Source organism: Macrosteles quadrilineatus, unplaced genomic scaffold (genome assembly GCF_028750875.1).
Source record: "Macrosteles quadrilineatus isolate MER2022 unplaced genomic scaffold, UCM_ALF_1.0 Scaffold_3__2_contigs__length_128488019, whole genome shotgun sequence".
NCBI classification, from domain to species: domain Eukaryota; kingdom Metazoa; phylum Arthropoda; class Insecta; order Hemiptera; family Cicadellidae; genus Macrosteles; species Macrosteles quadrilineatus.
In genome coordinates this window covers 4,551,824-4,579,708 of record NW_026542596.1, presented here as the reverse complement: position 1 = coordinate 4,579,708, position 27,885 = coordinate 4,551,824, and the positions used below count along the sequence as shown (strand labels likewise).

General features: G+C 32.3%; 2 protein-coding genes across 2 annotated transcripts; one reads left to right on the top strand and one right to left on the bottom strand.

The window, feature by feature from the left end:
- The first annotated feature begins 7,085 nt into the window (after positions 1-7,085).
- Positions 7,086-12,937, top strand: LOC128990653 (uncharacterized). The gene is made up of 5 exons (XM_054413139.1): positions 7,086-7,222; positions 8,099-8,170; positions 8,934-9,044; positions 9,659-9,864; positions 12,783-12,937. Exons 1-5 carry the CDS (start codon positions 7,117-7,119, stop codon positions 12,867-12,869), a joined length of 582 nt encoding a protein of 193 aa, XP_054269114.1. The 5' UTR covers positions 7,086-7,116; the 3' UTR covers positions 12,870-12,937.
- A 3,947-nt stretch (positions 12,938-16,884) lies between these two features.
- LOC128990616 (MD-2-related lipid-recognition protein-like) lies at positions 16,885-22,199 on the bottom strand. The gene is made up of 5 exons (XM_054413087.1): positions 22,072-22,199; positions 20,781-20,846; positions 20,141-20,242; positions 17,935-18,146; positions 16,885-17,063 (listed from the first exon to the last, which is right to left on the bottom strand). The coding sequence occupies exons 1-5, from the start codon at positions 22,157-22,159 to the stop codon at positions 16,980-16,982; spliced, it is 552 nt and encodes a 183-aa protein (XP_054269062.1). The 5' UTR covers positions 22,160-22,199; the 3' UTR covers positions 16,885-16,979.
- Positions 22,200-27,885: the final 5,686 nt, after the last annotated feature.

Below are 27,885 nucleotides of genomic sequence, written 5' to 3'. Positions count from 1 at the left end.
TCTAATAGTTTATGTATTTATTATTTATGATCATAAATTTCTATCTCTCCACAGACGAGTTTCTATTAGAGAATAGAACTAGGCCACGCCAGTATGGCATCCTGAAAATTAAAACCTTTTGATTGTAAAGTTATAACTGAATTTTTGTGATTTAATTTAATTTAATTATTGGAATATTTGTTTCAACCATATCTCTAAAAATAATTTATGGATAAGATTTCTAATGAAAATAGATTGGTTTTTATTTAGGCACAAGTAACCTCGCTGTGCGCTGTAAATTATTACATTCTTCAATCTTGAATCCAAGAATTTTAGTATTTATTTTACAACAGACAAGTTTTAAAATGGTTTTAACAGGTAAATAGTTGCTCTCTACGACTTTGTTATAATATATGTACGCAACATAAAGATGCGTGCGTTTTGAGTCCGCAGTTCTTAACAATAAACAACATCTTGATCCTGAGAGGTACCCCATTAAACTTTTCACTTGAGCTCCCTGGAAATGGGAAGTGCCAACGATTCATGAGAGCTATTTGTTTTTATAATGTGCGTTCCAGAATAAAATAAACGTTTCAGTAAAGCGTTTCTTTATAGACAAATGGAAGAAGGTTGTCTTCAAAGTATTAAACAATTATATTTATTCTACAAAAATATATTATGGTAAATTTTACATTCAAATGGATGTTTGTTTTAGTTTTAATGATGTAAGTTGATATGATAATCGACTTTTTAACAATATTGTTAAGGCTACACACAAAGAAATAATCCCTGACGCGTATAATTATTTATATTCATGTAATTCGTTTGCGTATTGACGATAAATATTATTTATCATAAAAAAAACGTAAACCATACACTTATTTTATAATCTAAAATTTGTATGGTCATCATTATCTATTCGCCATAAACATATTTTTATATTACATCAACTTCTTCTGTTTTGTTAATAAAAAAAATTGGGCTTATAAGTTAAAAGCTTTCTGACAGGTTTCACTATTTCTGTATTACAATAAAATATTTATCCAACAAATGTATAGCCTAGTAGAAATACACTTCTACTCATGACCACGCTTAAACTGTTTCATTAAAAACATAGTGCAATAAAGTCAAACTTAATGTTCTATTCTCATGTTGAAAATTCCATTCAACTGCTACATGAGTAATTAATAGGCAGCCGTAATTTGAATAAGAGGGGAAAAAGTTAGGAGATCGTTCAAAATCCATCTTAGTTCCTGCCACAAACTGTAACTGAGTCGCAAGAGTACGATGGATTGGTCTCTCGGGCTAAAACTATGTCCCTCTACCCTCCATGTGTGAATATATCCGGCGTAAACCATTTGAAACATTGATAATCCTGTTGTTGAGAAGATGCAGTTTCTGTTGCAGTATTAGTTTAATGATGTAAAATGGACAATTATGTTGCTTATACCGTATATTTATTACAATAATCTCTATCTACTTTCTGGTTTATTCATGTTTTACCTGGAGTTTTCAAACAAATCAGTTCAAGATTTGTCGTCCACAAGAATAACATTAAAACTTTAAAGGCTTGTAGAGCACAACCTTTTGGTAAAATCATTATGAAAACTGTTTGACTTTCCTATTATAGTACTTAAGAATGAGTATAGTGAGTTTCAGCCTTTCATTTTTTCAGTACATTTTTAGTTCATTAATAACTGAACAGGGAAATTGAAACCCTTTGAATGTCTAACTCAGGACTAGGCGATCAATAACCAATCATCAGTGAAAAGATTTACCTAGAATAGTTGCAACAAATGAACTACAATGCCCAACAAGAAATTAACTTATCCTTTCAGGAGCATTTATTCATAGTGTAAAGATTTTGTTGGCTGCAACATAATACACTGACTCTCTTGAAAAAGCACCTTAACTTTGCTTCAAAAATAAATTCCAAAAGGGTCTTTTGGCAAGTTAAATATTATATTGTACCAAAAAATAATTTTTTAATATAAGTTTAAATATTTATATTATTAAATTTGTTAGTTACAAAAATAACAACATAATATACAACACTCATAAGAACCATAACTGCAGCTATCAATAAAAACTACAATATATCTAGTATGAGAGATTTAAGATGGATTAAAAAAATATTTGAATAAATTAAATTGAGCAAATACTGCTGTAAGTGTGATGATACAGTATATTAATGATATTCCTTTGATCAAAGCTCGGCCCCCAAGTACTTAATCATTAAATGAGTGAGTGAGGTCATTGAATTTGATACGTTTTGCAGATTGGTTTATTGGTTACATGTTTTATTCAAGAAATTATTATAAAACTGTAAACATGTTTCAATCAAAATTAGTCATACAAACAAACTTATATTTTATATTTTGATATTTATTTGTTCTTGCTGCAACTGTGTTTTTTATTCTATGTTTTTTGTCACAAAAAGGTCTCAGTTTGTTGTTGTTGTTGTTGTTTATCTTTGAATAAGTAACTGGTTGATAATGAAATAGTGTGAACCATTTAGGTTCTTCCTATACAGTTGCTACTTTCATGCTTATATTGGACTATTATAATATGCTCAATAGTCATAACAAATGCAACTGGTATGAGTTAAAATACGCATAAAACGCCGGTTACCAACTGGATACTACCCGCATTGCAATGGTGTTCGACATAGCCTAATCATAAGGCGTCTTTTATAGCCTTAAATATTCTCTGGCTACCAACACAAAATATTTACTGCATCCTTCTTTTTATAAAATTGTATTTGACCTCAGTTCAAGAAATTTAAAGCCTCCTTACAATGTAAAATATAAATATAATTTATACAACATTTCTTTACACTATCAGACATAAAAACATGTATTTACCAATTACTATTAAACCTTCAAAAAACGATTTGAGGAATTTCCTATTATGGATGACAAATAGACATGTAAACTTTGCAAAGACCTTAAAATTTAGTTCAGTGGATATTCTATTTTATCAACTTATAATGAGTTATCCCTTTAAAATATAGTGATTAATAGGAGTATTGTGTATTTAAGCTACTGATAGTTTGGTAGTTATTTTATAATTTAAGAGATTAAGACTTGAAACCATCGACAGTATATTTGTTAAACCCGTAAACTCTAATATCAAAACTAAATAAGAATTTTATTATTTTTTTAATTATCTTCATCTCTAAAACATCTTATAACACTTAACGTCATCTGATACTCATCTGAAACTCATCATAGAATCATCTAAAAAAGAGAATCGCAAAGCTTATAGTAATTATTGGAAGTCGAATTGTTTGCAAGATATTTTTTAACATATTTGTTGGTAATGTGGCAGAAGAAAATTTGGTCTTTCTGTAGTCTAGGGCTTCCCAAGGTAAATTCAAAATAATCCAATCCTGAGTCATATCTTCTAGGTTTCATCTGAAAAATTTACGAAAAATGTAAGTAGTTTTTTCGGTTTTATATGAGCGTAACTAATCCGTGTGAATACTAAATTATTCCCTAATGTGGGAAATTCGCTAAAACATATCAAGGAAGCATCTTTAATCTAAGACATTGATATGGTTCTGAAAATGTAACGTGCCTCTAGTTTGACACACACAATAGTTTGGAGAATACACAGGAACAATTGTAAAGTGTAGTCCACATTAGTCCCTTGGTAGTCTCAGGTGGGTTTTAAAAGCGAGATTGTACATAAACTCCGCCGCCCTCAAGATACATGACTACGATTTGTCTCCCAAACATTCCTGGATTACTTGCCGGAGTAGGTAAATGTTTTGTTTTTATTTTACCCTTATAGATCTTTAGGTTTACAGGAGAGACAAGCATAATTGTATGTGTGTTTAAAAGCTGTGCTTAGTAGCATCATTGACTTTATATCTACACTAATGATCTACATCTAATGAGGTGTCACTTGATAGGGGTTTCTATTGAAACATTTTTAGTTGTCCTCCGAATCCCCCCTTTTGGGGGGACACTCAAAAATTTTAAATGTAAACCCCCTTCAAGTGACACCTCATTTTGAAGTGTTTACAAAAACTTAAGGAATGGTGAAAACCAGAGCTCGCTATCTCTTCTCTTTCCAAAATGGCAACCAATATTAACAATTTTACCATTGACTTTCCACAACATTTGACGGGCTACCATTTTAGATAGAGAAGAGATAGCAACCTCTAGTTTTCACCATTCTTTACGTTTTTGTAAACACTTCAAAATGAGGTGTCACTTGAAGGGGGTTTACATGTAAAATATTTGAGCTGCCCCCCAAATCCCCCCTTTTGGGGGGACACTCAAAAATTTCAAAATGATAAAATGAAACATCCTGCTAAAATTGCTCGACCACCAAAAGGATATCTCTGTATATCTACATGAAAAAATATTAGAGGGGGGGTCTTGACTTTTTATTCACCCTGTATGTAGATATAAAGTCAATGCTAGTAGGCTATAGAAACTTAGTTTTAGTTTTAATGTTGCTGTTATTGAGATTTTGTTAAAATATAAAACACGTTTTTTTTTCTGTGATACATCGTTAAGCCCTAGTCATTCTATCTTTTTCCTGGACCAATAACAATTTCTTCACAAATTATCTTATTGAAGAACATTAAGTACTACCCAAATGGTATTAGAGTGTTAAAGAAAATTTTTCAGTGATTTTGCCTCCAGGTTAAGAGATTCTAATGGCAGGTTCTTCCCGAGAAGATACTTCAAGAAATGACACAGTCTAATGTGAATGACCCACGCAATTTGATCATCATTCCATAATAGAATTGTCTTTCATTCTCAAGGTTTACCTTTAGATTGACGAAATTGGTAGTCTACGTATACACAGAATAAAACACACAACAACCAAATCATATAACCATAGCGGATATGAGCAATAGACAATAAAAGAAGACAGCTGTTGATAAATATAAAGCCTGAAATAGTAGTTTACGCAAGTTAAGTTAGTCTTTACGACACGAGTAGAAAATTTAAATTTAAAAACTTCTACGAGTGTCGTAAAGACTATTAACGCGAGTTGCGTACACTACTTTACCTACGCCAGTTTTTAATTACTAATAATCTGGTTTTAATTACTAAAAATCACTACTCATTACTTCTTAGAGAGGTTATGTTTTCGTTTATTGTCAGTGCCAATGAAAGGAAAGTGATGCAACGACTTATTGTATAATCAGCTGATTTCCTGTAATTACGTGTTTGTAAAACTTCGTTAAAAAAATACGTTACCTTTTTCAGGGAATGTGTTCTGCTAGCAGCATTCTTAACATAAATACTGCTTCAGGTACAATTAGGAAAATTTTGTATTTTGTTTTTGACAACTGAATGATTATAGTGAAACAGTTAGATCTCAGCATCGAATATTATAGAATATTATAAACAGTTTGTTCTCTCATTTCCATCTCGTTAACTTCACCTTCACTAACTGACATTATTAAATCAGTTTAATCTACCTTCCTTTAACTTCCACAAACTTACGTTAAGAATACGCGAGTATCAACAGGAACAAGTCAGATCAACAATTAAATTGGTCAACTGATCAGCTGATCAGCTGATTAGTTGACGTTCGAAGCATTACAATTTTAATTCTTTTCTCTCAATACTTGAACCTCATTGGTCCGTTACCCGTGTTGATATGAGAAAAACTATGCTGATATGAAATGAAACTATGCTGATATGAAAGTAAACCGCTGTTAAGTGAAACTTTTCAATTCTAAGAACTGAACTGAAATGGCTACTTTAAAAAACGGTCGTAGGTAAAGAATATATCATTTCTCAAAATCTCTCTTGGAAATCGTAATATAATTACATTTATTAAAATTATTACATATCTTCATCTTTCTGAACATACCGAGAACATGAATCCGAATATATTTGACTTAACAGCAAAGACTAGTCTTCATTATAAATTGGTGAATGATTCAATCAGTGGTAACTAATTCAACTAAAGTGCTGAAGCAATAATCGGAGGGGGTCAGCGGCTTATTCAGCGTTTTGCCAGACTTAATCATCCGTAAAAGCTCGGCCATTAATTAATCTGTATTTCGATTCAATTCCAAGTAATATAATCAATTTAGAAGTTATATATATGTAAAAGGTTGGTTCTTTTTTTACATAAATACATTTTTATTAGCTGAGAGAATGGTATAATATACCATTATGCATATTATGCAAGAAGTTTTCTTTTGAAAATATTTATTGAGACTACCTGCACGTAAGAACAATATTTTAGTTCAACTTACTGAACTTTTACGTATACTATTACCAAAACCAATCGTCTACCACAAGATTATACGATAGTGCACAAACACGAGTTCTTAACTACTTTAGGCTAATATTAGTTTTTCTATACTGAAACGAAAAACTAATAATGTTTATACATTTGTTTACAAAACTCAATGTATACGTACATTAAATGTTAATATTGTATGTGGTCATGACACATTCGTTTGTAGTTCAAACGTTGTCTAATCATGTATCCTAGACCTCATGGTGTCAAATTGTAAAATTATTCACCATGTTGTATATGTTTTGAAATCTGTATCAAGGAATGAGCGTATACAATTGTAAATGGCACATTTTTCAATGTTTGTCCTGACTAAACAGAGCTACAAACGTAAAACACAAACAGCCCTGCAACTATCAACCGACTGACGTACACGTGCAACTGGTATGGTTAATGTTTTAATTTCAGTAAAATATTTGTCGTATTTTGAGGGGTTTAAGGTCACAAAAATGTTTTTTCAAATTGTAATGTAATGGTTTAATCATAGTAAATAATTAAAGATGACCGCTTTGCCAAGGGCAAGACTTCTGTTAAGAAATCTATGTCCACTTCAAAAGCACCGATAGTCTTTTACAATTGGGTCGAGTCCTTATTCGACGGTTCGTACTGTACATAACCTGAAGTACACAATTAAATGTGGATACTCTAAAATGATTCGTTTATTGGTCAAAAAGTACTGTTTCAAATCAGAAATCGTGCTTATCTAATTGGGATTTGCCATACGATTCTTTGCTTGCTGATTACAATGCTTTGTGCTTGAATGCACACTTTTCTACCGCTGGAAGGGGAACTGGGCTAGGAGGGAGACAAAATTGGTTGACAATTGAGCGAGAGGGTCAGTACAGTAATACCAGAGCCATGGACGGACGAGTGCTACAGCTGTTAGTGTTATCTGTTGTGATCACCGCAGTATGGGGCGTCGACAGAGCTGAGATAGCCTTCAAATCCTGCAAGACTCCTTCTGGTGAGTTCTTTGCACACGAAGCGAGAGTAATCTGCACTGCTTAGTACTTGTTAACCTTGAGTCCCTTGAAGATGAAATAAGAGTTTGCTTTGTAGTAGTCACTTGAAACTTCCTTCTGAGAAAATATTGTCTCTGTATTGACTTGAATTGAGGTACAAGTCCGTTGTGTGGATTATATCTAGGAAAATCTAGAATTTATATTTCTATCGTAGCCTACTATATGATTCTGTTTTGTTGTGTTGTAACTTTTTTGCTGATAACTGACTATAGTGTCATGCACACAATGGCCATTCTACGTTTAGTTTATTACTGAAATCTATTTTTTTTACACTTCAGTCAAAACTGCTATTAAAAATAAAGTTTCACTTGATGGGGACATATCAATATACCTATGATTATAAATTTGAGTTTTCTTTACTCTTATTATAAATTAATTACGTCAGCTCTAAAATAGTACAGTGTACTTGATATTTTAAGTAATCTTTCTGAAAACCTAATCAAATGGCAATCAAGTTATGTAAACTACACAGTATTAGCGATTGCAGTTGCATAGAAATAAAAACTGGATAAGTTGATTTCGGAGTGCTTATTTTTTAGTGCAAATAGATTTCAATATGGCAATTATGGTAAACGTATCTCTTAACATTTAGTATACTTCAATCGTCTAATGTATTTCGAGTTGAAAAGGTACGATATAGAAAAAAGGGGCAATTATCATTTACGTTATCTCCACATATTGTGTTACCCCAGTAAAGTAAAATTATTGCAATGCATTCCCTTAAAAAATTTATTTAAATTTTTAAAACGTTACATAGTTTCAACATAAATAACTTTTAAGAGATTATACTTTTTTACGAACCTTTTCGTATTTTGCAGGGATTCCAAAATGCAAGGTCAAGACTGTCTTCGTCGAGGGATGTCAAAAAGAAAGAACCCATGACATGAATCGTAAGTAGTAGTATAGAGATGATGAGATTACTGATTGTAACTGGTTGCACTTATGATTAGGGTAACAGTGCATCTCATTCTAAATATATAGAAATTTAAATATTTAAATATCGTACAAATGATAGTTTTTATGTTATAAACCATAAGCACCTTTAGTATTTATTGCATGGGAAAATATTCCATATTCACAATCAAAAAAATTCTACACAATTCAAATATTTTGTGTTTGGAAGTAAAAACGTAACGGTTATGATTTATATAACTACCCCTAAACTTTGCTATCTAATGACAAATACTTGCTTTCCCTTAGCTTTAAACCATTGAATGATCTAAAATCAAATTATTGGACTGTTTAAATAATTTTGGTAATTAAAGGTAAAGAACTAATTTTTTAACACTATCTCTAAACAAATCCAAATTAATAAATAGACACCTATTTATACCGGACACAAATAAAAAAAACTACGTAACTCGTATGGTAATATAGTACGATGTTTTTTTTTCATTTGGTGATATAAAATGCAGATAAGTATATAGTTGCTGATATATATTATCTTTTAAGAAATAAATAAATATGAAACGGTTGATGTTAAATACTCGACTGTGTGCTCTTTTTGTTATTTTTGTTTTAGTCCTGTAACTTTTGTCCATGATTTTAACAAGAAAATTGCCGTGAAATTTCATTCAACAACCTAACATTTTCTTTATGCCAAACGCAGGATGAAGAATTACACAATATTATCCATATTCTATTGATGTTTAGATATTCCTAGAGCAGAGACTAATGCAGAAAACTGGAGAAGAGGACTCAGAAAATCTACCTGCGATGTAAACAAGAAAACACAACTCAACTTCACAATCGCGATACATTCTGGTATGTAAACTGTTAACCTCTAAGATGTGTAACAGAAATATTACGCCAAAGACCCATTCATGGATCTTAACTACAGTTTACCAGCTGGTCAATTGATGGTTGGGCTTTTGATTGTCACGAGCCTCAATGATGATCTTGACTAATGAAACAGCTGGTCGTTTTCTGTGATAAAGCTAAACAAGGCATCTCACTCTATTCCTCACTCATTCTCGAACTCATATGTGGGTTGAACGAACCACGAACCCAGTTGAGTTCTAATTTTAATTGGCTGTATGTGATTATATGTGATGATGACTCTTTTCTTCGTTTAATTTAATGATAAAGCACTCTGTTATTTTGTCACATCAACATCACTAAATGCTTTAAGAAGTCTGAAATAAATAACACACTTAACTATGTGACAACTAAGTAAATAATTATTGGCAGTGTAATTATGCATTGTCCTTATCGTAAAGCTTACCTTTTTAGCTTAATCAAATTCGTGATGGAAAATTTGACAATAATCCCTCAAATTACAAAAACTTGTGATCTAAAAGAATGAATTTCACACATTATCTGGTAACTTTTATTATTAACTTGACTAGTGTTTAAAATCTAACCACACGACGTTCCAGGTTTCTCGACAGACCGGCTGTACAGTCAGTTCACCCTAGCAGACACTCCTCGACCAGACTGTACCCCAGAGGGTGGTGCGAGCCACTGCCTGTTCCGAGAGTATGTGAGGAACGGCTGTCGAGGCAACACATGTCCTATAGGAGTCGACATCACCCAGGAGGTCACTGACTACATCAAGATCAACCCGGACTCTAGTATTGCTAAGGTATTACGATTTTTTACGTTGAAATTGCTTCCGTAGTTTTGAGCTTTGAAGCTTAAACTTTATGCAAGTCATGTGCTGTCTGGCAAGACTGTTCGTATTAACAACTATTTGACACATTGAATGTCATAAAATAAATGTTGACGATATTTTCACGTTGTTCTACACGAGTTCATGCAATGTCGGTGCCTAAAAGATTTACCCACAAGGTGATTTCTAACTACAAGGGCGGTTTTTAGCGTATTTCCCTATTCCCTAGGAAGTAGCTATCACCGTGAGTGGCACGGTAAGACCTAGGCCCGGGACCAATTTACTTTTTCATTTTATGTCCCCAGAGGCCAAAAACACCATTCACTCAAATTTATACAGGGTGATTTGTACTCAGTGTGACAAAATTTTTTTGGCGTAAGTACAAAGTAAATGAAGTGTGATGATGCATATCAAATGTTCCAAGTCTCAAAATTAGCGTCCCAAAAAATTATTTTATGTTTTTCAAAAATAACCATGTTTTTAAACTTAATACAGCGATTTCTCAATTACCTGTATATGGATTTGAGTAGATAATGTCATTTTCGTGTTCTACATTAAATTTTGAACAAGAATAATAGAAAATGACGGAGGATCAGTCGTAAAAACTCCATTGTAAATAGATTCAAAGATAAAAATTAAGATGTTTGATAAAAATTTTAAAAAACAATGGTTTATTGCATTTTTCACACCCTGTATACAAGAAAGTGTCGGAATATGTTAAAAACTGCGCCATTTTATAAGCTTTCCAACGATATGCTACACTATTGAGGTTTATGTCTGCTTATGTGCGCTTTAATGGTTTGAAGACTGCAAAGCATGGTGTATTTAACATTTAAAACATAGAAAGTCGGCATGTATTAAGCAAAAGTTGTATTTTTGATTCAGCTTGAACAGTAAAAACAGTAAAAAGTTCCCTGTTTTCTGGTATTCAAACCACTCTTACAAACAAAAAAATATCTAAACCTCAATAACGTAGGTTATGGTTGGAAAGCTTATAAAATGGCGCAGTTTTTAACATATTCCGACACTTTCTTGTATACAGGGTATGAAAAATGCAATAGACCATTGTTTTTTTAACTTTTTATCAAACATTTTAATTTTTATCTTTGAATCTATTTAAAATGGAGTTTTTACAACTGATCCTCTGTCATTTTGTATTATTCTTGTTCAAAATTTTATGTAGAACACGAAAATGACATTATCTACTCAAGTCCATATACAGGTAATTGAGAAATCGCTGTATTAAGTTTAAAAGCATGGTTATTTTTGAAAAACATAAAATAATTTTTCGGGATGCTAATTTTGAGACTTGGAACATTTGATATGCATCATCACACTTCATTTACTTTGTACTTACATCAAACAAATTTTGTCACACTGAGTACAAATCACCCTGTATATATACACGTCCGTAAACGTCCGTGAACATGCTTAACTTGAGTAATTTTTGTCCGATTTTGTTGAAATTTGGATTACAGTCGAAGGTGGGATAAACTTGAAGGAGTTCGCGAACTAGCATGGGAACGGGGTTTTACGGGGGGTTTTGTGGGGTAAAAATGGGTTTTCTAATTTTTGACCCTCACAACACAGAATTTCCCAATTTATCTCTAGACCTTATTAAAGAGTTTAAAAAACAAATAATTTACTATATCAAAGTGTTTTGTACGGTTATTAGAGTAATGGAGAAAGTTCATAAACAATTTAAATTAAAATACCCATGTTATTCTTATGGAGAATATTGTAATGTTGTTGTTTGCTTGTTTATGGATATATTTTGATCAAACTTGGAAATATTTTTTATACCAAGATATTAATGTTTTACTAAATAACACACTTCATAAGTTTCCTTGTAGCAACAAACCTAGGTACTAGTTAAACCTAATGTTATTTATACTCTGAAAAATGGAAATTCACGTAGTCGGCAGGTTTGCTGCGGAGGGGGCATTTTAAACTAAGAGCTGTTTGTGCTTATAAATCCGAAGTTCGGGGTGCCTTGCCACTTTCTGGTATCATTTTTGAACATAACGACACCGACACCATATGCAGCTCTGTAGCTGACATGTACGCTTCGCTTTGTGTTTTTGACATTTTTAAACCGTCGATTCACCTACCGGGTGGATTCAATGGTTGAAGCAATTTTAAAACACACAGCGAAGTGTAGAAGTGAGGTAAGGATCCTCGTTGCCGCGCCCAAGTATACTACTGATTTATACGCAAAAACGTTACTCAGTTAGTAAAAAAAAAAAAAAAAACACCCTCGTATAGTGGTATACAATAGTCTTGATTATATAAAGACTACATAGACGTCAGACTATAGTACCTGGGGACCAAGCCACAGCTTGGTGTACTTTATTTTTATTGTAATAGCAATTCAAAGGAAACTCACGTTTTGTTTACAACTAATTTTGGCTTTTAACATTTAAGTTTCAGTGGAATTTCAATTTATTATGATGTAAATAACCTGGCAATCTTTGATACATTCATTTATTTATTTTGTGTGTTGTTATTTCTTCACCAGCATGGCATCCCATAAGGTCCATGCATTTTTTATTTAATTTAAATTCATTTTTTGTGCTTATTTTTGAGCCTATTTTAATTTATAAAGGGATTCTGTACATCTACAGGAAAATATATTTCCAACAGTGTGCGTAGATTTTCCCTGCGATGCACACGAGCTGAGGAAAAAGGTTTTAAAGAAACATGCTTGCCTATTAATAGATGGATAGTTGCTGTACTATAGGTTGAAATGTATTGCAATCAAACAGTTTCTAATGCACAAGTCAATAAGTAAGTTATTTCAAAATACTTTCACATGTTTAACGTGAGTTTCTACCCAGTCTGGTTTGAGTACAATTCAATTTCGGTTTTAATCGAGTTTGTTTGTGTTTCAGAAAGCGTACAACGTTCAGTGGAAGCTGTGGAACAAGTCAAACAAAAAGGAAAATTGTTGCTTCGTATTTAAGCTCCGTTACTTCTGAGAGCGCGAAAGAATGTCTGAGCACTTGATAATCAAATTTAACTACAATAAAAATGTGTACGAATTTTATTTGTAACGAGTGTTGTTTCTTATCACTATGATGACATGATTGAAGATTTAAATGTTATAAGTCAAACATACATATTTACTGTAAAATATTGTAACTTTCTACTTAGAGCATAACTAAATACTAAAATAAAATTATCTTGTAGATCGAAATTAGTTTAAGGTTAAAATAAGAAGAACACACGCTTTTTAAGCATAAGATTTCAATTGCATAACCCTTGTAAGTATTTTTAACGATATGAATATAAACAAAATATTTAAGCATTATAAAGTGTTAAGAAATAACACTTTTTATAACTCTAATTTTAAATGTTTTGCATGTTTTATGTTATTAGTATAATGTTCAAAGGCAATTAACGTGTATTTACTATCTGGTATTTGCTACTTTATTACTCAAAAACAATAAAACCCTACAAACTTAATTCCAATGAGTCGGGAAAGTGATGTTCTCCAGTTTAATACATATACTAAACATAGCGATACATTTGGATGATATCATGGCAATGAAATTAGGAGTTTCATATAGGCCTAGTTGTTTATGATATTCAAATATGGAACAAATATTCGTTTTACAAAACGAGTATATCTCATTTTTAAACATTTATTATTTAGATCCTTTACAATATTTCTTGGGACCGTTCGTCCCTACTCGCCTTCTTACCAAGTCTGGTTAACAAGTATAACATTTACAATGACAAGTTATATTTAGCTTGTTGAGTTTTACCTAATGATTATTCAAGAGTATTACGTTTATAATTCAATAAGGAAATGCTGGTGATAAAAGAGTGTAGCACTATAAAATCTTACGAATTGTTAAACAACTGTAAAGAATCTTCAAAACCAAGAGTACACAATATTTTAGCCAATTTATAGCAATATTTATTAAACTTTAATAAATAAACAAACTATGTTCAAGAGAGCAAAATCCGCTTGCATAAGTAAGTTACATCATTCATCATCTTGGCCCAACGAACTCAATATAAAGAAAGAGTGATGTTCCTTGTTAACCCTAAATATCTTAACAGATCAAATCAATCAGTCCTTCCAAATGTTTCTAGTTTAAACATTCCTCACTAGACTGTTTATTGGTGTAGTCTTTTGTGCAAACATTGTCTTGACACATTTGGTTGCCTTCTTTTGGTCATCGATCTCTCTGTAGTAATAATACAGATCGATGCTTTCGGTAGATTTTAGAAATGTTTGAACAATTTATTTTAATATTATAGATAGGCTTACAACCAATGTTTCCACTTCTACCTTGCAATGAGTTACCAATGCCGATGACTAGATTTTTTTTAGTCCACCAGCAGTATAGTGTACCTCATTTAACAACACTGCATATCTTCAACATCCAAAGAATTGTATCAAACGAGAGAGTTGCACAAAAATACAATTTAAAACTACATAACACATTTAAATTTGTTAAGATTAACAATAATTTTTATTTTTTCAACGTTGGAACTAAGGTACCAATCAATGTCTATTTATTTTGGAAACCGATAACATTGTCTATTATTAGTTCTTGTTACTTACTTGCACATCATACGATGAGAATATTAATTACCTTACTTAATTTTGTCACTCGCCTATTGGGTCTGATGATGATAGGAGTGCCCAATCGAAATCGATCACCATTACCATCGTTTCTATATATTTACCGTCTTAAGTGTAAATATATGTTTCAAGTGCTATTAGACGCATTTTTAATTATTATCCGTAAAATTATTACAGTAACACGTATTATGCTGATTAATCATACTTTTACCTGCATTATTATATAACAACTTGGTGTTTGTGTGTGTGTGTTTTTTATAATATGTTTAAATGAAGTTTATTGGTTTGGACATGCTTTGAAACAAAAACCTCGAGACTCTAGAGGGTATAATATTTAAATGAGCTCTATTATTTCATGATTGAAATTGAAAGTAGTTTTGCATTGATCCCTGTTAAAAGTTGGTTTGGTAAGAGTACGACGATTTTCGTATCCATTTAATAGTTGTGAAATATTTATAAGAGTAATGAACACTGCCACAGAAGTCAACAATGGACACAATGCTAACAAGATCTAGCAAGTCGAACGGTAGAGGAACATTATTGGTTAATTTCCGACCACGGCCTCCAATATCCGATGTCCGATTACCAATCGTACATAACAGATGATAATGGTGCTAATTGCATTAGGCCAAATATTTGTCTAGTAATGTTGCTGGTGCAATGTATTTTATACATTTGTACTGGTACATTAAAAACTTTTGAAGTATTAATATGTTGATCGAAATGTTGATGAAAATCTCATGTAGCCTTCATGTTTGCTATAAAAATCATGAATGAATGAACGTTGATATGTTTCGAATACTCTAGTTTGCATTAATTAAACTCCATCACCATAATATGCTAGTAAATACAATTTGTACACTTCATTAGGGACAATAATACTAAAAGTATGATAAAACACGAACAAACAACAAACCAAACAGATGTTTGCTGTTAATGCAATTAATGCATTTTTTATACTGTGCGTATGGATGCATATGAGGCTGAAAATCATAGATCTGTTTTTATTGTGTTTTTTTTTTTACTATAAGAACTAAGCAACCAATTTAGGAACTCTATAACCATCAGACTAATCATGATAAAACGTGTGTTAAGTATATTGTATCATGTGTTAATTGATTCTTGTATAAAGGTTTGACAAAATTCGCAACCCCATAGTGTTGGAGAAATAGAGAATGATTTTGTTGTTAATATGTATCAAGTTGCTTACGAGGTGACTAGGATTTTTATAAACTGATAACTGTTTATAATAGTTACTGTCACCCAACAAAAAATATGTAACATTCTGCGAGGATTGTAGCATATTGTCACCATATTATAGGTACTAAAACTGCGATCGACACAATTTATAAAGTGATAATATTTATTTAAAATAATTTAATTGTATATGACATCAATATACTTATTATATCTATTATGTCTGGTTTAAATTAAAGTGACAATTTACTCTACACATAAATACTAGTAAATTTTTAATATTTGTAATAGTTAAAACGATTGTCACTTGACCCAAAAAATGTTATATCGACTCGCTGACGTAGTAGGAAGCAGACATGTATTTCGCTTCGCAGCAGCTGATATCATTATCAGCTGACTTGAATTGGTTAGGGTCGTTGCACTCTAATGAATGGTTAGGCAACATTTTGAGCGTGTGTCGAAAAAAATATAATGCAGCTGTCTTAAAGATGTTTTACCATTGATTTAAGATATTGCAAGTTTGAAATTTGAAGCTGGCTTTGGCGTATTTTATGTCTGATTATGTCTAATGCTAAAAACTCTTTAAAAAATCAAATAAAACATTGTGCAATGATTCATTAAAGGTTTGATGACAAGTTGGATTAAATTATTTAATTTTGGGTTATTTGCCAGCCTAATGGCTAGCCTCTTGGACTTCAAAGCGAAAAAGAGTAAGTTCGAGTCCTGGAATATTCATAGGAATTGTAGGGGTTTGGACCGCTTTCCTTCAAAGGCGTTTGTGATTCTTTCAATAAAAACTGCACTGTTAAGCAACAAAAAAAGAAGACAAACTAAACAAAGATGAACTGTGCCTAGGTACAAACAATTACTATGTTCTTATACGGGGTTGTTGTCAACCGATGTACCGGCCCTGGCTTAAAAAGGTTTCGTTTAATGTTACAGAAGGTATTGTTTTGGATCTTTGAACACAAAAAAAGTACTATTGGAAATGTCCCTAAGTTTTAAATGTAAATATTATTTGATTTAGAATGTTTATTTTTCATGTGGTGTACCGTTGATTATATAAACTGTATTACATTTTATAATTGAGAGTGTGGAAGATAACAAATGTGTCATACTCCGAGGAGAAGTGTGGAAAGAGCTTCACCAAATTTGTGCAATATGTTCGATTTTTGCAGACATTAAAATAAACGTAAACATATAATTAAATGAGTATTTATTTCAAATATATTTAATTTGTATATCCATGATAACATGTTTGAGAAACAGCAGATTTACAATGGTCCACTCAATGTTAGTACTGTATTGGGATGTTGAAACAGCAGCTGTGTTTCTTGTCCTTGTTGTTCCAGAGTTTCCACCTCAGCTGATAAATCTTCTGGAAAATATCAGCGACAAAAATTATTTAATACACGTTATAAACGATAATATATTTTGTATATTAACACATTCTTCTCATCCTATCTACAAGTCCGAAGCTTATTTTTGCGTAATTCATATTTCGCACATATTGATTTTCATAGTGAATTGAACAGGGTTTGACTTACATTTTAGTTACAATAATTCATAGATAAACAACAGTTTAAGAATATCGATATCTGGACTAATATTTTTCAAATTTACAAAACATTAAAACAGAAGACATTAGTGTATTCTAGTGTGCAAGAACATTTCATAAAATGATTGCCTTTAGTTAAAATATAACAAGAGCAAAAAAATAAACAATTATACTATTAGTAAAGTTACAATATAATAATGTAACAAAATGCGATGATGTCATGCGGACTGCAAATGCTATTTAATAAGGGAACAATAGGATTCCGTACAAATATTCGCAGGATATCGTACGTAGCTCACCTTTAGATGGGTAATACCATCACCTAACAATAAATTCCAGATAATATACAACAAATAAGTACAATAATATACAAAAAATACGTCCAGTAAATTTCAGCTGGTGTCTGTCAATAAGATATAAACATCCCTGCTATATCATTCGCTTGTTTTGACAGTTCAGAATACGTTACAAAAATTATACGATATGCTCATTAATCTTTCACCTAGAAAAGTGTATTTAGTGGTACGAGTACACGATAAGCATGATTATTTAATTCATTCCCTTATTTAAACGTTACAAAATCACGAGGTATTTTCAGAACTCTATTGTCAAGACATTAATTCTATCTATGAAGGGTGTCGCACTTCTATTTATCATGTTACGCTAAATAATGCCAACCTCTATAACTCACCCTGTCGTTGATGGGTCTCTTGGCAACTTCTGGATTGACGAACAAGGAGGTCTCGTACCGTTGTTGCCGTCCGGACTGTAGGGGACATTTGGTGTGAGAGCATCCGGATTCCGGACCGATGTCAACAGGACACTTGGCATCGTCCTGGATACGCCAACAGTCTTGCATGTCCGGCACGGTGAACTGGGACCGGACTGTGTCGATGTTGTAGCCTAACAGGGGTAAAAATAGTTATAGTAAGTACAGGGTGGGGCAATGAAAGCACCCAAATGTATAAGTAGTACAAACTCAATAATATTCACCCTATGGATATAAATAGCACATCAAAACACAGCTTATATTTTGTCATTTTAATTTAACAAAGTCATTTTTCCATTTCTTAAAAACAAAGTCCTGCAAGTGACGTTCTTGTCCTACTAGACATTCCTTTTTAGTCACTTGAAAACCCCATAAAATACTCCTCCAGCATTTCTTCAGGAATCACTTTAGTTTTTGTGCAATTCTTAGCTTCGGTTCAAGCAAATCTGTGGGGTGGCTTTTAAAAACCTTGAACTTCAAGTAGCTTATTAGAATAACCCCCCCCCAAAAAAAAAAAAAAAAAACAATATATATAAATAAAGAGTGAACGTAAGCTTTCAACAACAAAAGCTTCCTGGTAAATCTCTTTGGACTTGCCGAGTCACTGCGACTCACACTCTTTCAACATTTGCTGGTGTACAAAGGGTTTTGCGACATCCACCGATTATTTTTAAGGTTTAAGCGTTTATCCTAAATAATTTTACCCAGTTCACCATTGTTTTCCAATCTGGAACAGTGCCATGTTGACCAAGGATGGAATGCGGTCCAAACAATCTCTGGGTTTTCGCAAAAGGATCACTATTTTAAAAATAGGTTTCTAAATCAAAATCTCAGTGTTAATAGCATCAGGCATAATATTTACTAAAATAGCATAGTTTAATTGATGTCATAAGCACAGCTGTTCATTCATTGTTGCTTTACTTATAGTGTGACAACAAAAGAAAATTGGGGTGTTCTCACTGCCTCACCCTGCACTACAAAATGTGAACTAGAAGTTCTTTTCGAAATAGTCTCTAAACCAACCTTCTGAATGTTAACACAATATTTTTATCGGATTTCCCTACAGGGAAGTAGCTATTCCCGTAGGCGGCACGCTAAGACCTAGGCCCGGGACCGATTAACGTTTTCATCTTGATGTCCCCAAAGGCCAAAAACACAATTCGTTCAAATCTTATATATATTAGTCCGTGAGCGCGATAACTTGAGTAATCAACCGATTTTGATGAAATTTGGTTTAAAGGTGTAAGGCGTGATGAACTTGAATGAGTTCGGACCATAAAAACAGACATTGCATTGGTTTTTCTCATTTCTGACCCTCAAAACACAAAAGTTCCCAATTTCTCTCTGGAACTTTTTAAAGAGCTTAAAAAGCAAATAATTTAGCATATTGGTGTTTTTGTTATTGGTAACGGAGAAAATAAAAACATGTTAAATTCCTATGTTATTCTTATGGAGAATATTGTAAAATGTTATATTTTGCTTGTTTATGAAAATATTTTGATCAAACTTGGCAAATTTATTTATTTTGTACTAAGCTATTAATACTATACTTATAAACACACTTTATTGGTTTCTTGTAGCAGCAAACCTAGGTATTTGTTAAACCTAGTGTTATTTAAATAGATTTAATTGAAAATCAAATCATTCAAATGGAAATTCACTTAGTCAGCAGGTTTGCTGTGGCAATATTATACCTTTTTTCACTATTGAGATTTCTTACATTCTTCTGGTTGCGTATCGTAAGCTTTTTATTGGATAGGGCCTAGCATCATGAATTGATGGTCCAAGTACAAGTGAAACCCGAGTGTTGAACCGATCTAGTATAGTAACCAGTGTACTTGACACCAGGTCTTGGAGATTCATGATAAAATATTGTATCTTACAAGTGATCTTCAATGTCTATTGTGCATAGAATTGTTAGCCTTACTCATACATTTTATGTTATCACTAGGCTATATATCTGTGACAAATCAGATATATAGCCGATCTACCTATCTATGCGTTAATAAGGCCCAGGACCCCTCTTTAAGGTGGAGAAAACTTGTTCACTATTTTTTTTTTATTGAAATTTCTCTCTCACCCCTTCTCCACAAAAATCCACTTGAAGATTTTAATCTAAAGATTTTACCTGGTTCAAATGTTATGCTGAAGTTGAGTGTAGAAGTAGTGTCGATTCCGCATGGGTTCTTCACGTTTCCAGATACATATTCGATAACAAAGCCATCCTTGTCTGAAATAAGTTTATCTATAATAAATAAGTACTAAGACTATTTACAACAAACTAGAAAAAATACTATTTTTATTCGACGATTTTGAACTTTGTGTCGTTTGATAGGAAGTTTTAAATGTAAAATAAAAGTGTTCTAAAATATTGTTCATAAAATTAGAAATTTTTTAGAAATTTCAATTTGAAAAATTAAAATGATCGCCACTTTGAAATTTTGTATTCGATTAAGATATTTTTTTCTAACATTGGCGTGTAGTGGTTAAACATAAGTACCAAGTTTCATAATGTTTTCTTAAAAACATTCAAATATTAAAATGTTTATGTGCAAAAAACAAAATGGCGGATACCTGATAACAAAGCAGTTTTGGAAAAAAATGTTGTACTTGGGGTTCTCTTTATTTTGACCCGTAGGACGATTTCCCAGAGTTTGGCAGATTGCCTACGGGACACCCCGTGAATATATATATACATTGAAGATAACAAAAATATGTGACAGAAAGTCTAGAATATTCTATTTTTGTAAATAAAAATATTAACTCACCAACCCATGTAGAAGGCTCCATGCAACCATTTATCTTCACATTTTTCACCTTACATGTGAGTGATCCTGTAAAAAAAATATTATTTCAGCAATCATAGCATTTTAAAATCATATTTTAAAAAGCTATATATGTACCCTTTATATACCCTGTCGATATATATATATAATCCAATGTATGTTTGTTTCTTTGTTTGTTTGTCCTGTCGAAACCGCTCGACAGATTGTAATGAAACTTTCAGGCATTATTAAGCATTATTCAAGGATGGTTTGTGTGAAGTTTGGTGCAGATCTGTCAAAAGGGCTCCGCTCCAGTGGCTCTGGAGTTTCCAATGTTAACCTTATAAGTACTCATATTTAAATAGAATTAAAGAATCTTCACAGCTGGTTCAACAAAACAATTTGAATCTGTGATGTTCAATAGCATTAAAAAGTTAATAGGTTTACCATCAGGGTGCAGCACTATTATTATTTTTTTATTTATGACAACAGATAATTTGCAACCAAAAGGTGAGTGAGTGTAGCAAAAACGAACTTCAACCAGGACATGATTGAGCCATGCGAACGAGCTCATCTTGAAAATGAACGATCATTGACATAAAACCACATTAGGACGGGACGACGTCTGTCGGGCCAGCTAGTATAACCATAGATAAAACATACTCCCCCAAAGTAGATTTCTCATCCTTATGGAACAGCTGAAGAAAATTTTATTGTTAGTTCTGTACAGTTTATGTAGAGGTCGTGTTTTGTTTACAATTTGTTTCCCGTTATTACAGTCATTTAAAACCTCGTTTAACCAAATAATACGATCTAATCATAAACAATAACTTGTTTCCTAGTTAAATAACCAAACAGTAAAGCACAAATCAAGAAATTAACCCTACAATAATAGAAACAAAATTTTGACGACACTAGCGCGAGCCAGTCACCGTACATGAACTAGACACGAAAAACGTGCTTCAAAATGTACAATGGGATGACAATTCTACTTGTTTTAATTGTTTTTAGGTTATGCATGTTATTTTTTATATTGCTTATTTCTAAGTGATATTTTTATACATTTATAACTCCTTAGTTTAATCCAGAAATTATGTCTTAGACTTTGAGTTTTACGTAAAATCGTGATAGACTTTGGCTTAAGTTTTTCATACTCTTAGAATCACATGAGTTATATTAATACTGATAGTTTTGTTAAACTGAATCATTGCCTAATAATATTTCAAAGTTTCGCAAATGTCATGAGACTTGCTTTTTTCACAAGCCAGTATTTATCTGTAGCTATTGGACTTACCGGTAGCAGTTTTGCAGTTTTTAAACTCGATTTCCCTGTAAGCCACAACAGAAATTACCATCACTAACAATAATCCCACTTGAACCATCTTGATGTGTCAACAACTCCGCACTGTTCCTACTGAGAGGTCATCAACAGAACTAATCTCGCGAACGAGTCCTTCAAGCGAATAGTTCTCTGCCATCCGTGACTAACCAGATAACCTCGCATTTCCCAATCGTCACAATCGGATGCCGAGGCTGCAGTTTTACAGGAAATGGTTCTCAGACGCAATTGTGTTGTGAAGTTTAGGAAAGTAAATACATTCATCGCATTTAGAATTTTAAAGATCAAAAACAATCGTAAAAAATTGCAGATAGCTAAAACATGCGATAAGTCAAGATGCAGTATACTTTTAATGATAGCACTTAGATTTTTTGTACTTCACGTTTCATTAACTTTGAAAACTGTCATATTCATTTCCTACTGGGTAAAGAACTGATAAAACTTTCGTGATGGTTAGTTTAAGTAATGAATTTAATACATAGTATTAACGTAGCATGTGCAAGACTACAAGTATTGGTGGAAATGAATATAATCGAAATAGAAAAGTGGAACACGAAACTTATAGCGACCCATTCAAATTAAAAATATTAAATCTAAGCTAATACTGACGATAACATAGAGGCTAAGAGCTTATTAGAAATTTACTGACTATACAAACATATACAACTACTAATTTTTTCACGTGAAATATGTATATAATATAATTAAGTATATGATATAAAGCAATTAAGCGTAGAATTGTAAGTTTTTCTAAAATAATTGCAATCATCTTCGACTCTTCAACAAACCAAATCTTCTGAGGAAGCTTAAGAAGAACGACTCCTGGCCCGCGTGACTACCAATTGGCTTAATAGAAAAGACAATATGACCAATTATTGGCTGTGAGGCGCCTGGTGGTGTTAAGTTGCGACGGAGTTAAACAGACAGCTGTTTTATTTTTCACAGGTTCCGCTTATGCATTACTTAAGTAATAGTTGTTTAACATTTACATTTTGTTAAAGTATTTTCATAAATAAAACTCAAGAAGGAAATTGAGTTTTGCAAAAATTATTGTGCATTTAAATAGGGTTCGATTCACGACGAATGATGCAAACTGTTTTGTCATTCGTTTACAATATGACTGTGTTTAACAATTCAACCGTAAGATCAGTTGTTCACATTAAAATCCAAATCCATACCGTTATAACGAAAATTGGTCAGCATTACTCTGTCTTTTAAACTCTGAAAAAAATCCAAAGCTACGGGGCAAAGTCCTAGAGCAATGATCTTACATTTAAGATTCGTGCATCCGCTAGATCATAAGCTATAGAACGATACCACAATCGCAATAAACGGTTAACTAAGATGACTGAGAAAGGGATGTAGCAGCACAAAATTGTGTGCTTTTATTAGATACGTATTAAGGCACGGGTATGCTTTATAACAAGTTGGCAACACTGGTATGCTGGAGCAGTGTTTATTTGTCATTTAATTTTACCATTGATAGACATACAACGGATCAACTTATAAACCTGTTGTTGCGTGATACCTAAAACATCACAAACCAAAAATTATAGCCAGGTTTTTAATTTAGATTTCCATTTGCAACTTGTGAAACAATTTTTTAGGGATTGTTTTACCTATTTATTTAAATCAACGGATACAGCATTTACAAAATAATATATGTTTTAGGCACAAGAGCAGAAGGAAATTATCTAATTGCATTCATTGCAAATTATTTGTTAATCTGTGAAACTTCATAGTTAAAGTTAACCTGTATATACATACAATTAATGTTTTATAGTAACTGTAGGGAAAATATAATGTATAACAAGCACAAAATCTCTTTGCGCACTAGTTACACAAATAACTATTTAGTCCCTAGGAAGTAAAGATTTGTTGTTTTAAACTTTGATTGTAAGCTATCCGATGTATCGATAGTATGTATCGAATGTTTTAATCGGTCATAGGTTATTGTTGCTTCATGTGAGACATATATATATTACAGGAACTCAATCATTATTGAATCATTTACTAAGCTCCTGCTTTTTTGCATTTGCAAAATTGAAAACAAGTTGGAATTCATTTTGATTGGTTATTATAATTCGTCACTAGGTCAAAAAGAGTCTTTTCAACGCGTCGAATAATTTTCCATTGAGCTTGGGTCGAAAGCAAATACTTTACGCCCTAGTGATGAAATATACTATTGCAGTCCTATTTATATCATCTGGCAAACTAATTAACACAGACCAAATATGTAAGGGTAAATAAAATCAAATTAAAACTAAAACTTCAAAATCAGCTCAGTTTCAGCTTCGACTCTAAAGAAATGCACAAAAGAATGAAACTGTTACGATATTTTCTATTTGTTCTAGTGTAAACATCCACAATACCAAATACCAAAGTATGAAATCGTACGTTTTAGGTTTGATAACTGTTAAAAACACTAAAATACTTTTTGACGACTAAAATACTTGCGACGATACTTAACCTTTTGAAAATAATGTTCAATCCAATAGTTTTGTCTATAAGATCGAAAATGATGATCAAAAAGTTAAGTAACGTCGTACGATGATTTTAGTATATTCATTATGTAAACTTTATCACTAATCTGATTCATATAAGAGAGGAGTCAATGTCCAAAAGTTGTGTAATTTGAGCTTGAGTATAATATAGCCGGAAAGTATTTTTTGGGTTGTTTATTGCGCTTTAAAACTTGGTTGAATCAGCATTGTCGAAACGTATTAATAAATAATGAAATCAATTAAATTAGTTATACAGTTAATATGTATAAAACGATGTCTGGTTATTTATTTATTTTAACTATATAGCATAAATAAGAACTGATTTGTAATACCACATGTTTGTGTACAGTTTAATGATATATTTCAGTTACAAAACCCTTTCGGCCCGTAGTACGAACACTGTTTATCACCTAGTTAAAATAAAAAAAAGATTATTTATATAAAATTGATAAAACATATACAATAATACACACTAATAGTCATCACAACTCAAACGGAAAGGTCACGTGAAGAAATATTTGAAGGGATCAGCAGAAATATTGAATGTATAAAATATTGAATATAAAAAATGGTTGCAAGAAAGCGCAATTAAACAAGTCTATTGCAATGCACTGATTGTGTATTTAATATGCGTTTTCACCACACTATGATGTTTTTACCCGTTTTGCATACGTCAAAATTGATGGCTGAAAGCTACGTATTGCTGGCGATTTCAGCTGTCATCGTCATTTTTTAGGGACCGAGTAGGTATTTACATCCCTAGGGACTAAAATCAGCTGCCCGCTTACTTTCTTAAAACAAGAATGCATATTAAATACACAATCAGTATCCATAGCATTGCAATAGAATTGTTTTATTGTCACCGCTGCCTAGTAACTACTTATAATTATTTTTGCTGATTCCTCAAATTATGTCTTCACAAAACCTTAAAGTTGTAGTTCTCTTGACTATCAGTGTGCATTATTATTGTGGTGAATAGTGGTAATAGGGTAAAATAGTGTGGTGATAAATAGCGTTCGTACCGAAATGGTTTTCAGCCCTAGGAACGAAATATACAATTTAAGTAAACAGGCGAACAGCTGATTGTCGGCCCTAGGGGTGTAAAAACCTGCTTGGCCCCCAAATTACGAAGAGAGCTGGCATATCAGCCCCGGACAGCAAAACGTAGCTTTTAGGCATCAATACAAGCGTTAATTGAAGGCTCAAAGCTAGGTATTGCTGTCAATGCCAGCTGTCATCGTCATTTGGGGACCGATCTTGTTTTTAAATTCCTAGGACCGAAAATCAGCTGTTCGCTTATTTACTTAAAACATTAAATGTATATTCAAAACACAGGCTGTATCCATATACATTGCAATATACTTGTTTTATCGTCACCACTGCTTAGCAGCCATTTATTATTATTATTAATTTCTCTAAACATTTCTTCACGTAGCCTTGTGCCTTTTTAAAGTTGCTGTTGTGTTGACTAAGTTTACGTATCTCAATTGTGTATAGTGTGATGAAATATTGTGTTCGTACCACGGGCCGAAAGGGTTATACAGCTCTGGAATGTTTTAAGTTCTCGACTTAGTCTCGAACTTTATCTCGAGCCAGCATAAAAAAACCTCATTTTTGGCCTAGGTACGAAATATACGATAGCACGTGTTACCGTAATCTAATTTTAATTTAGGAATCATAATTTGAGTTTTATAAACAAAATACTTATTTATAAACCTGTTTGATTTATATGGGTCAACTACTTTGAAAAATATATTTTTTTGTTTATGAAATGCAATAATCTAAACACTATTGCAGAAACAAGGTCATTTGACGATAACAGGCGTGGCCTTAATAATTAAAATAGAACGATGGCTGCACCAAATTGATAAAACACCTCTCTTAACCTCTAAAACAATTCAACGAAGGATTTCTTATCCATCCTTTATAACACGTTATAAAATTGGTTCCTAAAAAATTAATGTAGCCTACACCATAAAGTGTAGGGTCGGGAAATGTAGTATGAAAACACAAAACAAACGGTAGGATAATCATGATTGAAGGGGGTTGCAATGTTATATCTGTAAGTTCAGAAAATACACAAAAGAATCGAGGAAATATCAACAAAGACAGAAGTCCAATGGCTCGAACATGACGAGCAAATGGAATGTCACTCAGATAGTCTTAGAGATTTCCAAACCCTGTGGCTGACATGCCTTCAGATACCCGGACAGCTTCAAAAAGCTTTGTTATATTACCAGATTGTACCATTTGAAGGTTTTATCTTGAAACATTGAACATAACATGTGAATAACAAAAAAATGTATAAATGTTTAAAACGGGATTGTTTTAAACCTTTTGGAAATAAGGTTGTTACTTCTCAAAATGTTGTTCTGCACGGGATTACTTTAATATTTCCCTTTTAATGGTTTGTAGTTTAGTGATGACAATTAATTCCGTTTTTGTGTGCAATTTATCTTCGGGCTGAAAGATACTTTAACAGGATCTGGCTCCAGAAATCAAAGAAGAGATTCAATGTTGAATAAGAGAAACATATACGAAACACTCTTGCCTTAGTGTTAACACTTTTAGAGTGTCTGCCTGCCATTTGGCAAGAGTATGACGAGAACATAAACACGGTGAAAATTTGGGGTTTGAACAGATTTCCTTTGACAATCGTGAGACATGTTGAATGCTACTGACATATAAAAAACACTTCAGCTACTGTGTGACGAACTGATTACAATACATTAATTACAAATATATAGACATTTCTGGATATGAAATTTTCCACATAATTTATACATTGATAATTTATGATTACATCTATAATATTAAAACGAAACAGTGTTTTTTTATTTCACGATTCTGAATCAACCATTCGACGGATTTTCATGATTTTTGTGTTGAAAGAAAGATAATTTTTAGAATTAGGGAATGTCAAAGCCATAATTTTAGTTTAAGGTCCTAGTTTTTTAGAAATTAAGTTTTTATTTTTGAAAAGTCTAGCAGCCAACGCTAACATTCCAAACTTCTAAACTAGCTTTTGGTATGATATAATTTGCTTAACATAACAGCTGTAAACATTCAGCGTTTGTGACACAAATTCAGCATTTGGATAAAAATGAAAAGACATACGAAGGGTTGACTTATTTATACTATGTGTAATGCTGATCATTGATACGTTCAATTCTTCGGCAAGAGGATGTCAGATTAATTAAATATATATATAGTAAAATACTAGGATGTTCAAATTATTTTGTAAAGCAATCTTTGATTTGTTTTA